The sequence below is a fragment of the Schistocerca serialis genome, chromosome 4 (genome assembly GCF_023864345.2).
Source record: "Schistocerca serialis cubense isolate TAMUIC-IGC-003099 chromosome 4, iqSchSeri2.2, whole genome shotgun sequence".
In the NCBI taxonomy this organism is placed as follows: Eukaryota; Metazoa; Arthropoda; class Insecta; order Orthoptera; family Acrididae; genus Schistocerca; species Schistocerca serialis.
This window is the reverse complement of record NC_064641.1, coordinates 901,817,110-901,834,014: the sequence shown is the minus strand read 5'-3', so window position 1 is coordinate 901,834,014 and position 16,905 is coordinate 901,817,110. Positions and strand designations below refer to the sequence as shown.

Genomic DNA, 16,905 nt, shown 5'->3' with positions numbered 1-16,905 from the left:
AGAAACGGAAGACGTTCTATCCGAAGGCTTTGCCTGATGTAGGCGAGATAACAAGCAGAAATTATCCTAAGTGAAAACCAAGAAATTGTTAATGAACTGTTTTTCGATCTTAAAAACAAGTCAAATTGAAAATATCTCTAATTACAGGCCACTGATGATGCTTTACCTCAATACAGTGAAACGCGTGTGCTGAGAAAAAAACGCATTTCCTTGTAGTTATAAAGACGGAATAAAGACGCTCTCAGAAATTTTTATCCAAATATTAATGGTAAACTAACTGAACAAGTGAACAAACGCACATATCGAGGAACTAACGTTGACAGTCAATGACATAACCCGTAAGAAAATACTGTACCGTGAAAGCGATAACCATATTTTACAAAATGTGTTCAACAACCATTATCTCTGAATCGAAACAAAATTAAGACTGCTACCCTGCAACATTTTTCTCACCCTTTTGTAATGAGCCGACAACTGGACCTTCACCGAGACGACGGACAAACCGCGTGAGGCATTTGAGGTGCACAGGAGAGCTGTAGACTAGGATGCTGAGAGTATCACGGACAAATAAAATTCTTAATATTGACGTTCTCGACAAAATGGAAAGAGAAAATGTAGTCGTGGCCACGGTAAATGCAAAAAACTGTCGTATCTCAACTATGTAATGGGAAATGGAAACACTTATAAACCACTTCAGAACATTCTTCAAGGAAAAATACTTGGTAAAAGACGACGGGTAAACAAAAGATCTTGGCTCGAGAACTTCAGCACATATCCTTCACACCCGAGCGAGAAACATTTTGAAATAACCAAAAGTGGTGTAGATATGATGTTAACCAAAATCCGAACCGGAAAGGCACTAGAAGAACAGGAAGAAGAAGAAGAGGAAAGGCTGTTTCACGGAAATGACGGTAGGTCAACTTCCGATGTGATACGAGGACAACCTGCGACCTTTTAGGGTACAGTTTAAGATACAGGTTCTGTGCCCGTAATGGTGACGAATAAAGGTCTCTTAAGCAGTATTATAGGACAACATCTTCAGCGGAAACATAGCGACTTTGAATCTGATATACAGGGTGTCCCAGAAGGAATGGTCAGTATTCAAGGATATGATAGAAACAATCATTCGAGGCAAAACAGTCTAGTAAACATCCATACATTAACAGCTAAGAGGGCTTCTTCATCTTCAATAATGTGCAACAAATCTCCTCTACTGTAAGTTCCTTGCTTTCCATATTTTGGGAGGAGGTAGCAACCAAACAAAGACAAATTGTTTAATAAATATAGGCTTTAAAGTGTATACATCAAGAGTTACGGGCATCTGTTTAGTAGAAGATATGTGTTTCGCAATAGTGAAGGTGAACAAGCCCTCATAGCTCTTACTGTGTTTATTTCTGGAACTTTTTTCTTGTTCTGATCCAAACTACACCCCCTCAAAATATGAAAACCATAGATCTTATGATAGAACAGATCAATTTCGCAATATTGAGCATGAATAAGTGCTTAGAGCTCTTAAGGTATGCTTTTAAGTGCCCATGTTTACTAGACTTCTGTTCGCTTCGAATGATGGTTCCTGTCCTAGGACGCCCTGTATAGATACTGAAGCTGCTGAGATTACCCAAAACATCGCATAAATATTTTAAATAGGAAGAGCACCACCATACAGTCTAAACGTAAGTACAGTAACTGGTGAATTTTTCGAGTGCCCTTCAGACGACGTTGCAAACCTCGTCCGTCTCGTCGACGAGGCAGTCTGTCCAGGGCACCCAGGTGCCGTTCCAGCGCCTGGGGTCAGCCAGGTCGGGCTCCGTCTCGCCCTCCTGTTGGGGCTCCAGCGGTTGCGACAGAGCCTCCAGGCGGTCCAGCAGCGTGGCGAGGACGTCTTCAGGAGGTACACCGTCACCGGATTCGCAGGGGTCCTCCAGGATGTTGAAGACGCAGAAGTCGGTGTTGTTCTGGATGGAGCACAGCGGCTCCAGGGGCCGGTCTGGACAGGAGACGGTTGCCTCCGCTCGCAGCCTCAGCACCTCCTCGGCTGGAGTGGGGCTGCCGAGCGCGCTGGAGAGGGCCTGGCCCGCCGGGCTGGACAACACCTGCTCGGCATCATAAGGGGGCGTGTACGCCGCGTCTTCTGAGCCGCTCGCTCCTTCGTACACCTCTGCCCTCTGCGTTCCTGTTAGACAGGTAGATATTTAAATGTGGGCATCAGTTCTTCTCATGAAAACTGCGAGGTGCCGGGGCTAGCACTGTATTTAACACTAAATTCTTCTAGAATCTTCATATATAAATTATGCTTTAAGCCCCCCCCCCCCCCACCTAATCTAACCCCGACTTTTGCTGTTGCACATGGATTAGAAAGAAACGAGAACTGACTAATCGACCCTGCAAGTGGAGTATAAAAGAGTTTGGCACCTGCAATAATTTAATTTGATAAATAAGTTAAATAAAGGCAAGTTTCATTAACGTAGTGAGAAATGAAAGGGTTGCTCTACCGATTGACAGAATGACATTTATGTCCAGAATAACAATATGATTTATTATGATTAAACTGAAAATAATAAACAAAACACATGAAACATTTACAATACATCAAATTGGCTCAAATTGGATACTCAAATGCTGTGAAGGTGAAGTCCCTAAACTAGACTGTGACATTTATGACGAAGTGGTATGTGGAGCCAATTCCTTGCAACTCAAATCTTAAGAGAAACACACAGCCAACCAACATTAATTGCTGCTACAGTAGTGATAACTCAGACAATGACCATGCAAGACAGAACAAAGTTAGAAAAAGACGAACAGGCGCGCTCTGCTGAGCTCTGATTATCACCTAGGAAAATCCCTAATCTACCGGTGCTGCGGACATACATTACCAAGCTGTCTTCTTAATTGCAAGAACACAATCTGGCGTACCGGAGACCATGGATGATTGCTTCGACGTCCCGTCGTGATGATGAGAATGTTGCGAGTATAACCCGAAACAAATTATCCTGGTCTTGTTGTACCAGACTAAAGACTTCTTAGCAATCCAAATGCCCCTCTGATGGAGACGAAGAAGGCTCGCCACACAATCACTGACGGTACAGTGATTGATTTTAACAAGCGAAGTCACATAGTAACTCCGATACAGTCAACTTTAGCCAAAACTGCTCAAGACAGACAACATAGGCCGCTTGTACGCAGAACGCTCAATTGCCAACTGTACTCTGAAAGTTAAGTTGAAACTTCAGCAACTTCGTCGAACAGTTACAATTAAATAAAAGTATATTAGACAGCCAATGGGAGGCAGGCTGTCCAGGGCAGCGAGAGGTCTTGTAACCTACTCTGACCGAAAGGCGAGAGCCGACTCTCTCAAGAGCACCCGTACAAGCCGAACACAGAACATTCCCGCCCCCACGACAGTGGCCGTGGTCAAACGTTCCAATCAGCAACTCTAAAATCGGCGTAAAATTCCACTCTATTACCGAAGCACTACTAATCCACCAATGGAGATTCTTGGCGTCAATTTCTGCGCCGATTTTGCCACGTCACGGAGCTATGCCCTGAGCAAGCCAATCACATTTACGATTTTGCAGAAAACGCGGGAATTTGCCCGCCAGGACTGCCTGGGAACACAAGTCATTCCCACGCCTCGCTTGTAGCCGGCCAGAAAGTGTTTTCACTACGTTTCTGCGAAGTAACGGAATCTCTAGCCCAGATTCCTGCGCATTCATGGGACAGCAGATCAACATGAACGTGACTCTCTCGCCATCTGATCGAGAACAGGCTGTAAGGCTTTTATATCACGCCTGGATAGGTGGCACGTGGGTCTGCTCCAGAGAACTGCTTCTGTAATATAGGCGGAGAGTGAAGGAAGCGAGTAGGAGCAGGAGAGGTAAAGCACTTCGGTACTGCATGTAAAAATGGCTCTGAGCACTATGGGACTGATCATCTGAGGTCATCAGTCCCCTAGAACTTAGAACTACTTAAACCTAGCTAACCTAAGGATGTCAAACACATCCATGCCCGAGGCAGGATTGGCACCTGCGACCGTAGCGGTCGCGCGGTTCCAGACTGAAGCGTCTAGAACTGCTCGGCCACCCCGGCCGGCTACTGCATGTAACTTTAGCACATTTTATAGATTCAAGAACACAAGTAAATATCAAATGCATTCATAACTTTGGCTAGCGTGAGCATGCTGGTGTGAAGCCGTAGTCAATGTCTAATCCTGTGAAGTTAGGATGACTGTTCCGTAAAATCTCAAAGCTATCAAATACTCGTTGCTGTCCAAACTTTAACTGAACGTAACTAATACACAGTCTCATTAGCCAGTTAGCCCACTCGGTAGCAGATGCGATATTTCCAGGCCGTCTGCTCTTGATGAAAGAGGCCCAGGTGAACGTTTCCTTGATGCAGTGTGCCAGCACATGACAGAGTATGACTGACCTCTGCAGCTACCGCTGTTAGCGGTCTCTACAGTGATGGTGTGACAGGCGTGGCCGCATTCAGTGCCATCCGAGGTCCACATTGCTGTCAGGCGCAATGCGAGATGTTCTGCCTGCATGCATTAGCGTACGAAGTCGTGCCTGCTACTGGAGGTAAGGCCTACCATCAGTCGCCGGAGCCTGAAACTTCGACGCATAATATCTCTAGACGTGGCTTTGTATCCTAATTTTGTTCTTCAAGACACCTTCCACATCTACTCAAACTTTATGGGTGTAATTCGAATTTTGAAACACCAATTAGTGTGTGTGTGTGTGTGTGTGTGTGTGTGTGTGTGTGTGTGTGTGTGTGTGTGTGTGTATGTGCGTGTGTGTGTATGTGCGTGTGTGTGTATGTTTGTATGTGTGTGTGGTAGGGTGTGTGGGTGTGTGTGGGGTTGTTTGTCCTATCTTTTGTGTGTATAAATTATTATTTCAGTATGATACAGTGGTGGGTGCTCTGGGGTGGATACATTGCATACATTATGTGGTACTATGTTTGTAGTGTCCAAATGGGTCGTTATTTATCTAGTACGTGTTTTCTTAGTTAAAAAAACGTTTGGTTGCTAATGTTTGGTACTTTATAATGTCTTCTTTACTATTTCTGTTTTTGGATTTAGAAGTTTTCTTGTACGGCTAGGAAATGCTTCTTCTTAGTGAATGTTTCTTTTGAGGTAGGGTGGTAGTTTTCTCGTCGGAGGGGTTCCGCAAATGTTGAATGTTTCTGTATTTTGAAGCTCTTTTATGTTCTTTACACCTTATTTCAAGTGTTCTGTTAGTCTAGTCTAAGTATGGAGAATCACAACTCTTACACAGTAGATTCCAGATCTTTCATATATGTCAGAATCATCCTCCTTCTTTAAACGTTTCTGTATTGAGCTATTACTGTATCCTGAATATAACAAGATCCTGAACGTGTGCATTCTACTGCAGTTTACTATTTGTCTGAAGACCTAGAAATTTTAAATGTTCAGTTTCACTAATCACATGACCATTATGTGAAATTATATATATTACGTGGCGTATTAATTCTTCACTATTCTGTCATATTGTATCTGTGTTTCTTTGGCATCATCCGTGGCTGTCGTTGGTAAACTTCTCCTCCCATCAGCCGCAGACGACCCAATGGCGCAGTCGGATCTCCAGCAGCCGCTGAAGGTTGGGCCCAGTCTCCCATTGGCCGCAGATGCCCCATATGTCCAATCGTGTCTCAGGTCACCATCCATGTTTGGACCTGGCCATGAAGGCCCTCCCACCATGGCCCGCCGCATGAAGGCAGTGCCTCCTCTCTTCAGATGCTGCGTTGTCTGACTAAACCATCTCTTCTTAAGGATGGATTGGTATACATTCCAGGGAGTCGTCTATGCTACAACCAACCGTACAGACATGGACCGTGGGTTGCTGCACCTACAAGCAATTGGCAACACTTCATCCGAATATCATAGACAAACAGACTGAATGTAACATAAATACCCCAGGTTTCTTTTGATGGATGTTCACGACACCATCATTGCATCGGCTGGTGGTGTGTTTGTCACGATATGCAGCGCCGTGATCGCCGACACATCATCCATGGTATTATGTGCCAGCTGCAACCACCACCATATTCTAATCAACAGGCTAACAGCGAGTGCTTCCTGCATGGTGCTCGCTGAAATCTGCCACCAGTCTGTCCTCTAGCTCGCCACTGACCGTCCTGCCCCTCATTTTGCTGGACGTTCTATACGACTGTACAAGACTTGTGTCCCACAGGACACCATCTGTGACAGTTCAGAGCTGCTGTCTCACTGGACCCTCTCTCTGACGGTCTACGACTGCCGTCTCGCTCCTCACTATCACCAACTGTCAAGGACCGCCCTCTCGGTGGACCTTGACTGCCAATCGTCCTCGAATGACTAACAGTTCTCAGCCTATGGCGACCGCCACTGAAATACATCTCTATTATTGTATTTCTGTTCCGTATCGAGCCCTCTCCAGTTCAATATCTTTCGCACCAGAACATCGCGCCAATACACTGCCCTGAAGTGCGAGGCCGAGAAAGGCACAGTATTACTGCGGAACGTGTAAGTTATAACTCTGCCTTCGTAGCGAACATGTTGACACTCGAGGTTGTAGAACTCGCATGTACAGTATTGAGACTGCATTCGCTATATGCTGCGAAACGAAAAGGACCAGTAAGTCGCGATGGGTGAAAAAATGTCTTCGAATCCGTTCTACACACATGATCCGATGAGGTAGTAATATGTGCAAGGGTTTTTTTGATTTTAGGGCGCAGAATGCATTTTTCTCAATTTTCGCTTCGCTCACTCACCCGTTATGAGAAAATTGAAGTGTACTGACGTCTTTTGTATGAAATTTAATGTGTTTCCAAGTGGTATAGGTGTTTTTGAAGATATCATGTATATTCTTAGTTTTTAGAGGGTGGAAGTGTTTTTTTTTTCTCCCTTGATGTTCACGCAGAAGGCCCTAAAATAGATCCTTCTCTGCGTAGTCTAGTGTCAACATTATTCGTCAGAAAATCAAAACTGAATAGCGAAATTTTAATGAAATTTTGTCTACTTTGCATAGAGTAGTTACCTTCGAAAAACCCATAGCCTCCGGTATATAGGCAAGAAAATGAAGAAGCTGCGAATATTTTGTTGTTTTTTACGTTTTCCGTCCAGCTCTCACAAGGCAGCAGACATGAAATTCGTGTTCAGCACCACATGAAACCCATGGAAGCCCTCAGAATAAAACTTGCGTGATTTTGTCACGGGAAAACCACCATTTGGCCGGCTAAGTTCCTAGTTATGATATTTTTGAAATGATATCGCGGCTCTTGGACACCTTGTGTGTAGTGTAACAATAGTTATAAGGTATAAAAATTAAGCGGCTGCTTCAGTAAGGACCATTTCTTGTGTATGCTAAGACAGAAGTTGCAATGCAAACTTTATTTTCAGGAATTTGTGCAAAGAGACGCCGCTTTGGTCTGCCAGCCTACAACACCCCACCGTGTCTGTCTCTCGCTTTTACCTCTGATGAGCTTCCAATTGCCGACCCGCACGGCTGCGTTGCCGGCCTTTTCGTCGATGTTGACGAGCAGCTCGGTGCGTGGGTGTAGTTCATCGGCCACCAGCTCTGGCCACACGTTGACGCCGTCCAGGTCATCTGGGAGGGAAGATGCGTTTCCTCCTGCGAATACAAGGAAATTTCAGTATTCCTCGTCCCACGCGGTGTAACAATTTATGCCTCGTGATGACTGGGTGTTGTGTGCTGCCCTTAGGTTAGTTAGGTTTAAGTAGTTCTAAGTTCTAGGGGACTGATGACCATAGCTGTTAAGTCCCATAGTGCTCAGAGCCATTTGAACCATTTGTAACAATTTATAGTATATCGTCAGGGCATATGTATTCTGATAATAAATTAAAATGAAGATGCATTCCCCCACATTATAAAGGTTACAATGCATTCCCCAAAGATTGTCCGTCTGTAGGTGCTGTTTCTGACATACAACAGATCAACACCATACATTCCAGCTTCAGTTTTTCCATCTTCCTGAGCTGAATTTGCCTTTTAAAACGCCACAGCTACAAAATACAGTGTTACAGATGTCACGACCTATGACTTACGATTCTTCTGCTTCAGCAACGCTGTGGCGTTTCGCCACTATGCCATCATTTTATTTTAGCCCGAAGTCACATCTACTGACGTACCTTCGCTTTCAGGGGAGATTGATAACGTGCTCCAGCAAGACGTATGGTCAGGCACAACGGACACCAATGGGTGAGAATGCGGCAGTCTAGTCGAGATTGAAACAGTGAAATGAAAAATTAATTTAAAAAACGTATCAGTACACGACAGTTAGGGCAAAGTAAAATCACGGTTCAAATGGCTCTGAGCACCCCGGCCGGCAGTAAAATCATGGTAATTAATAATAAACATGTTGAAATGATAAGCCGACCTTGCCAGAAGCTATTGTCTCACTAGTATATCCCCTTTCTAATGATATTGTTAAAACAATAACATTAAGAACGTAGTATGATGTATGAGAGTAATGTAACGAACAGCGCCGTTAATACAATAGAGGTGATCTAGCAGAAAGCGTCGGAAATTCCTTAAGACTGTTCGCAGATGGTATGGTTGCCTATAAGAAAGCACTTTCGTTAGAATGCAGTATAAATTTGAAAAGCAATCTACAGAGTATTAATGAATGGTGCAGGCTCTGGCAGTTGACCCTGAATGTAAAAAAATGTAACACGCTGTACACACATAGGAAAAGAAATCCACTATTGGACAATTACACTATTGACGGTAAAATGCTGGAAACACTATCAACCGTAAAATATCTAGGAGTAGCATTCCAGAGCGACCTTAAGTGGAATGATCACGTAAAACAAATAGTTGGAAAAGCAGCTTCATTGGAAGAATCTTAAAGGGGTGAGGAGTAGGACGTTAAAAATTAAAAAAAAAACGATTTTTCAAAACTATGACTATGCAGGAGTAGGTTTGATAATGAATAAACAATAGGAATGCGGGTAAGTTACTACGAACAGCATATTGAACGCTCTACTGTAGCCGAGATGGACACCAAGGCCACTTCTACCATAACAGTACAAGTTTATAGGCCTACTAGGTCCGCAGACGATGAAGAGATTGAAGAAACGTACGATGATATAAAAGAAATTATTCAGATAGTTAAGGCAGACGGTCATGGGGGACCGGAATTCGATAGTAGGGAAACGAAGAGAAGGATGAGTAGTAGGTGAATAAGGACTGAGGGTAAGGAATAAAAGAGGAAGCCGCCTGGTAGAATTCTGCGCAGAGCAACTTAATCACAGCTAACACTTGATTTAAGAATCACGAATGAAGGTTGTACACATGAAAGAGGCCTGGACACATTGGAAGATTTCAGATACATTACTTAATGGTAAAACAGAGATTTAGGAACCAAGTATCAAATTGTAAGACTTTCCAGGGGCAGATGTGGACTCTGACCATAATTTATTGTTTACGAACTGTAAATTAAAACTGAAGAAACTAAAAAAAGGTAGAAATTTAACGAGATGGGACATGGATGAACTGAAATAACCAGAGTTTGTATAGAGTTTCAGAGAGGACATTAGGGAACGATTAACAAGAACAGGGGAAAGAAATACAGTAGAAGAAGAATGCGTAGCTTTGAGAGATGGAATAGTGATGCCAGGAGAGGATCGGGTAAGTAAAAAGGCGAGGACTAGTAGGAATCCTTGGGTAAAAGAGGAGATACTGACTTTAATTGATGAAAGGAGAAAATATAAACATACATTTAATTAAGCAAGCGAAAAGGAGAAAAAAGTCTCAAAAATGAAATCGACAGGAAGTGCAAACTGACTAAGCAGAGAGGGCTGGAGGACAAATGTAAGGCTGTAGCGGCACATATCACTAGGGGTACGATAGATACCACCTAGAGGAAAATTAAAGAAACCCTTGGAGTAAAGAGAACGATGTGTATGAATATCAAGAGCTCAGATGGAAAACCAGTCCTAAACAAAGAAGGGAAGGAGTGTATAGAAAGAGTGTATAGAGGGGCTACACAAGTGCGACGTATCTGAAGACAGTATTACGGAACGGGAAGACGATGTAGATGAAGATGAGATGGGAGATACGATACTGCATGAAGAATCTGATAGAGCACTGAAAGACCTAATTCAAAAAAAGTTCCCGAGAGTAGACATTCCATTAGAAAATCTGATAGCCTTGGGAGAGCCAGCCATGACAAAACTCTTCCATCTCGAGAGCAAGATGTACGAGACAGGCGAAATACCCTCAGACTTCAAGAAGAACATAATACCAATTCCAAAGAAAGCAGTTGTTGAAACAGGTGTGAAAATTACCGAACTATCGGTTTAATGAGTCACAGTTGCAAAATACTAACACATATTCTTTATCGACGAACGGAAAACTGGTAGAAGACGATCTCGGGGAAGAGCAGTCTGGATCCGTAGAAATGTTGGAACACACGAGGCAATACTGACTCTACGACTTATGTAGAAAGATAGATTAAGAAAAGGCAAACCTATGTTTCTAGCATTTGTAGACTTAGAGAAACTTTCGACAATGTTGAATGGAATACGCTCTTTCAAATTCCGAAGTTATAAGAGACGGGGGCGTGAAAGGGACGCAGTGATTGAGAAGGGAGTAAGGGTTACAGCCATTCCTATATGTTGTTCAATCCGTATATTGAGCGACCAGTAAAGGAAACAAAAGAAAAATTTGTAGTAGGAACTAAAATCCATGGAGAAGAAATAAAAAGCCTTGAGGTTTACCGACGACATTATAATTCTGTCAGAAAAGGACCTGGAAGAACAGCTGAAAGGAATGGACAGTTACTTGAAAGGAGGATATAAGATGAACATCAACAAGAGCTAAACGAATGTAATGGAATGTAGTCGAATTAAATCAGGTGATGCTGAGGGATTTAGATTAGGAAATCAGATACTTAAAGTAGTAGATGAGTTTTACTATTTGGAGAGCAAAATAATTGATGATGGTCGAAGTAGTGAGGATATAAAATGTAGACTGGCAATGGCAAGGAAAGCGTTTCTGAAGAAGAAAAATTTGTTAACATCGTGTACAGATTCAACTGTCAGGAATCCTTTTCTGAAAGCATGTATGTGGAGTGTAGCCATATATAGAAGTGAAACATGGATGAAAAATAGTTTAGACAAGAAGAGAGTAGAAGCTTTCGAAATGTGGTGCTACAGAAGTATGCTGAAGATTAGATGGGTAGATAGCGTAACTAATGAGGAGGTACTGAATAGAATTGGGGGGAAGAGTAATTTGTGGCACAACCTGACTAAAAGAAGGGATCGATTGGTACGACAAATTTTGGGGCATCAAAGGATCACCACTTTAGTACTGGAGGGTAGCGTGCAGGGTAAAAATCGTACAGGGAGACCAAGAGATGAGTACACTAAGCAGATTCATCTGGATGCAGTAGTTACTCGGAGATGAAGAAGCTTGCACAGGATAGAGTAGCATGGTGAGCTGCATCAAACCTGTCTCTGGACTGAAGAACAACAACGTGCCTGTTTTGTAGCACACATTTTCCTGAGAAGGTTGATGGATAAAACATTTATATTTGAGAGATTATAAGCTACATTATTTGGTCTTAAGTGTACAAAGATGCTGGTGATGGTGATAAATAGCTTTTCTTGAAGTTCAAAAACGTGCTCCATGTGGAGCTGAGACTATTGTGCAAAAGTCAGAATGTGTTGGACATGTACAGAAAAGACTTGGCGCCAGACCTAGAAGGCTGAGACAAGGTTTGTCAGGAGATCAATTGTGTGATGGGAAGGGAATAAAAGGGTGAGGGTGACTGACGTATGGAGAAATTGGCAGGCAACAGGCATATTATGGTTTGGCAATAAGGGGATTTGAAAAATATGAAGCAAGCAGTTTGGTCCTTATACTTCCACAAAATGTCCTCAGACAATAACCCTAACCCCAACTTGTGCCCAAATGGAAGTGAATCATGATGTGGCTATCAAAATGTCAATTGCTGGTGGTGAAGAATATCATCGCAGGTATTCTCTACCAACTGCTGTAATGGAAGCCATCAAACCTGTATTAAGGGACATTGCGTATGAAAACTTATTGAAGAAATGTCTTCATGGCTGTACCCAAAACCCAAATGAAGGTCAGAACCCATGTGAATGGGAAAGATTGACAAAAACATTTTTGTTGGAAGAAGTACACTTTCTATTGGTGTTTATGATGCATTTTGGTGTTTTAATGATGGCGTGCAAAGCAGGAAATATATTTTAGAGTGAACTACATGAAAGCTTTGTATCCGATAGACAGAGAGCGTGTAGTGAAAGCAGACGAATCACTTTTGGAGGTGAATAAATGAAGAAGAGTGCATCACAGGAATGTGAAAAGGAAGAAAACATATTTAGAAAAGGAAAAAGCACCTTCTAATGGTACTGGACAATCCCAAAAGAATGCCAAATACTTACTGTATGTACTTAGGCACATGTAACACCCAAAATAAATATCCTATTAGTTTCAAACTTGGCATGCTTATTACACACAAACCCCTTAATGCAAAACCCTATAATTTTTAAACCCATTAAAAACTGTGGTAAAAACTTAGATAATTAACTATAAAACTTGACTTTTTTGTAAACATGTAGTTTAAAATATAACATCTCATTCATTTTTTCATAAACTAAGTAAATTCTAGAGTTTCATACACCTATAAGAAATGTTAGTATGCTGTCCAAAATTCATCGAAGGATCTCTCTTAGTTATGGAGAAAAGTGTACCTATATCAACAAATGCAACCAATAGTAACTGAAAAAAATGATGAAATTTCACATGCAAAAACAATTTATTTTGTTATGTTTTTGAACTTCCACTGCTACGAGTGTGAATTCTGAATCCTAACGGGTCATGCTGACGAAGTTTTATGAATTTATTTGCGAAAGTATAGACAGTGGAAATTAAAATGTCCTGTGGTGCCCCTCCTGCTCCAAGTCGACCCGTTTGACGTCCTACCCCCTTAAGGAAACGTAACTCATCCACAAAGGGAGCGGCCCACAAGTCGTTTATTCGACCGATTCTTGAATATTGTTCATCCGTTTGGGATCCTTACTCAGCAGCACTGATAGAAGAGATAGAGAAGATCCAACGAAGAGTGGCGCATTTCGTCACAGGATCGTTTAGTTGGCCAGAGAGTGTTACCGAGATGCAGACAAGGGAGGCACTGTGCACCAGGAAGAGGTTTACTATGGAAATTTCTAGAGAGCACTTCCTCCCACATCATTTTACCATTTTAAAATGACTGTAATGGAACTCATTAATAAAATAGTAACCGCCTGGGTAGAAACTCTTGCTACATCCAACTGCGATTCTTCTGAAACCGACGAAAATAATAAAAATAAGATGTACAGAACGCAGAATTTCACGACCTGTATTTGCGTCCTTCACGATTTTCATATTTTGGGAACTGGGCTGTGGTGAAAGGCAAATTTCTCTGCCTAACGTTTCATTTTCCAGTGCTGGAGACGTCATCAAAGACCATAACATCTTAGAAAGCAGTTACAATTTCAAACAAAACCAGGAAGCCGAAGCGTCTAAATGTATCAACGCAAGAGTTGCTTCGTGTCTCCTAAACTTGTGGAGTCGCCTCGACATGTTTTACGGAGCTTGTAATGCGGAAGAGATGGCACTGTATACTGGATTTAGTTCTAAGGCACGCAGCTTGTCTAATTTTAATTTTCCTCCTTCCCTATTAAAATTATTCGTAGTGCTCAGAGCCATTTGAACCACCTTTGAACGGTTTCCCGGTGTCCGATCGTTAACTGCTACACACGATTTATCCCTTTTGTGCAGACAACATGCTGTCGTATGCACGTACGAACGACAAAAACGACACCCTTCTCAAGGAACACATGAGAAATTGTCGTCTGGAAAACAGTGAAAATAGGCAGTGGCATTGGCACAAGGGAACCGCCAAATTTATTTCTCCGTTGCTATTGTTCAGGCGAGATCTAATCATTATTACGTCAGGATGTGCAGAGAGGTCACAGCAATTGAAAAGCACTAGAACAGCTCTAACAGAAAAGAAAAACTAAACTAGGGTGGTGGACCTTAGTGCTATATCAAGCAAACGCCGCCAAATCTTCCCCACTATAAGCTACATAACATATGTCGGTGTGACTCTGCGATATACGCACGGATCCGATGACGACACGAACCGATCATTGCATGGACACCTGTAAATAATTCTGGTTGTTGAGATATTCGACACTGACGATGGAATCATTGTTGGAAGCCTAAACATTAGGCAGTTAAACATGCTTCGTGCCATGGCACCGTGCACAAGAAACAAAAATAACCAAGAGGTACTATCATACCCAAAAGTAACCAAACGACCTGAATTACTTTTCACTTGACTTGCATTCAGCGCCCATAACGTAACTGTTTTGCGAGTCCTCTAATCTCTTTGCAGTACAGTCGTTCGACTAGAACACTGCTCTTTAAGGTAATCAGTCGAGATGTAAATCAACATCACAATATTGCAAATAATAGCAAATGCTTCATTAGGGATGAGACAGCCCATAACGTTCGTAGACTTAATCTTATTACTGTAAGTCACATTTCAAAATCACTACAACACTCATTATATTTTTGAGTTAACCAACTCCGTCACGTAAGTGCTTCCAGCAACCTTTAGGCAAAATTAAATACATGGACAAGAGATTTCGAGTCAGTATCTGGACTTCTAAAATTCTATGAGATTTCGAAGTATTTTTACTGTTTAAAAGGTTTTCCCACACCTGTGAAATGTCGTTCCTGATACGAGTGGATAGCCATAAACTGGATTTTGAACTAAGTACTTAAAAGAAACGAGATTAACAGCGGCAAGTGCTCTAAGTAAACCTCAAAATTGACATAGTATCACGAGAAATTTCTCTGTAGTAATGACTGAGCAATTATTTATGCATATTTTAGAACTTTAAACGACATGGCGGACTATTTTATTCTGTATCTGTATTGAAACCAAGCACCTACAGGCACTGAAACTACGCAAAGCTTTCTGACCGAGTTTCGATTACAGTAACGTTCGTCATCGGTAACCGAGCGTAAAGTTTTCACCAATACCAGTTAAAAAATCTGAACTTCAAAACTTCGTGCACTGCCTCGAATCACGTCAACACCCTTATTTCCTCGTAAACTAACTGCGAGAAACATTTAATATAATTTAAAGAAGCAGAGTTTGCACACGCTCAAAACGATGTGCCATGATGTAAAGATTTGTGACGCAGACTCAAACCTAGCACGTAATCCGTCTGTTAACTGAGTAAAATCACGTTCTGGGAATTCTGTCCTTACTCTGAAGAGACATACTTAGGAGAAATACGAATATTCTGTATGGTGATCATCGAATTATTCCAATTATTACAGGTCCTTTATTCGAAAAATTGTGAAAATAAGAGACAGAGAAGCACCTATAAAGTAATATGTAATAGTCAGTGATCTGATGATTCTGGGAAACTCCTCTCTGGCTTACCCAGTACTCCAGTACAAACTTGAGGGTTTCATAGTAATCTGTTACTTAGATTCTTTGCTCTCTTTATCTCGTACAATAGAGTAGCAGAAAACGTCTGACTTTAAATACACTGTTACAGTGGGATTTGAGCCCATGGCTACCGGTTTAGTTACACTCAGTTACTGCGGAATCAATAATGCGTTCATTCCCTCAATAGTGTAGTACATACTAAGGCAGAGATAATCAATTTAATTATTTATGTTATGTTTAGTTTAACATATTGCAACGCATTTCAGACATGTTTTGCTCATCACCAGGGGCTTATGTATACAGAAAACTTTTATCTAAACTATCTTAATTTTACTTAACATATAACTGTTTTGTTCGCTGCTGGAATGACTGTTGAAATATTTTAAGAGAGGGGTGTCAGCGGCTCGCCAGGAATCAACGTTCAGTTGTGTCCTCCACTGACGTGGAGCTTTGTGTCGTAGTGACTGACATCAAAGCCTGTATCAGAAACCGATAGTTTGGCGGCCATTTATGTGGTGCAGTACTGGTACTGTGTGATACATTTCAATATGGGTAACAGCCAAGCGTGGATTTATAGCAGCGCTTTGGCATGAAAGTTAATGCACCAACAAGTTCTGAAATTAGTTTTTACTCAACCTATTTCCTGTACATGACGTTCATCGAATTCTTGAAGGATGCATTACTTCTATAATACATTGCACATAAACAGTGACTTGCGACAAGTGCAGCGGTAAACAGTGCCCATTGTATCTATGTTGGTTGATTTTTGTGCAATCTTCAAACTGAAAATAAATACATAAATAAATAAATCTTCTTCAGGCAATATGCAATACCCACTAGACAAATAAATCAAACACTTCTTGGAAAAGGTTTTTTTCCATTGTTTTTATTCTTCCGTATTGTGGCTTCTGCCGAAACGTGAGTTCTCCTGAGGCACCATGACTTGTCAAAAACTAAAATTTTTGTGCCAAATTAATTAAAATGATGCACACTTTGAAGCAACTCTCTTACCTGAAGTAGGCACATCAAAAATTACCTCTCCTTTACGGTAAAGTGTGAAGTAAAAAATAGTGAACCAAAGCTTTGTATTTCGGAATCTTTTTCATATTATTGTAGTCGTACATTGTATACTGTATACACTCATCGATACTAGCATTTTTGGTCGAAGTTACAAAATATGCAAAGTGGCTTTGTGCTCTAGCCATTGTCACATGATATGCCTCACACGTACCATTGCCAACACCATCTCGAAATTTTGTCAGACTTTCGTTAGCAGCTATTAATTTCTCACACTCTCCGGTACACGCTATAACCAAAAGAAGTAGATCTGGTAAATCCTAACACAATACGTACTGTGTCTCTTCCAGTGCGCCGGCCGGAGTGGCCGAGCGGTTCTAGGCGCTA

The 16,905-nt window shown here is 41.7% G+C and overlaps 1 protein-coding gene across 1 annotated transcript in view; it reads right to left on the bottom strand.

Moving 5' to 3' along the window:
* Positions 1-1,709: 1,709 nt before the first annotated feature.
* The window catches only part of LOC126474834 (arylsulfatase B-like), a 91,133-nt gene continuing 75,937 nt past the window's right edge, over positions 1,710-16,905 (bottom strand). Inside the window, exons 7-8 of the mRNA XM_050102311.1 lie at positions 7,437-7,631; positions 1,710-2,173 (exon numbers count right to left, since the gene is read on the bottom strand). Coding sequence (XP_049958268.1) covers positions 1,710-2,173; positions 7,437-7,631 — 659 coding nt within the window. The remainder of the gene's footprint in view (positions 2,174-7,436; positions 7,632-16,905) is intronic.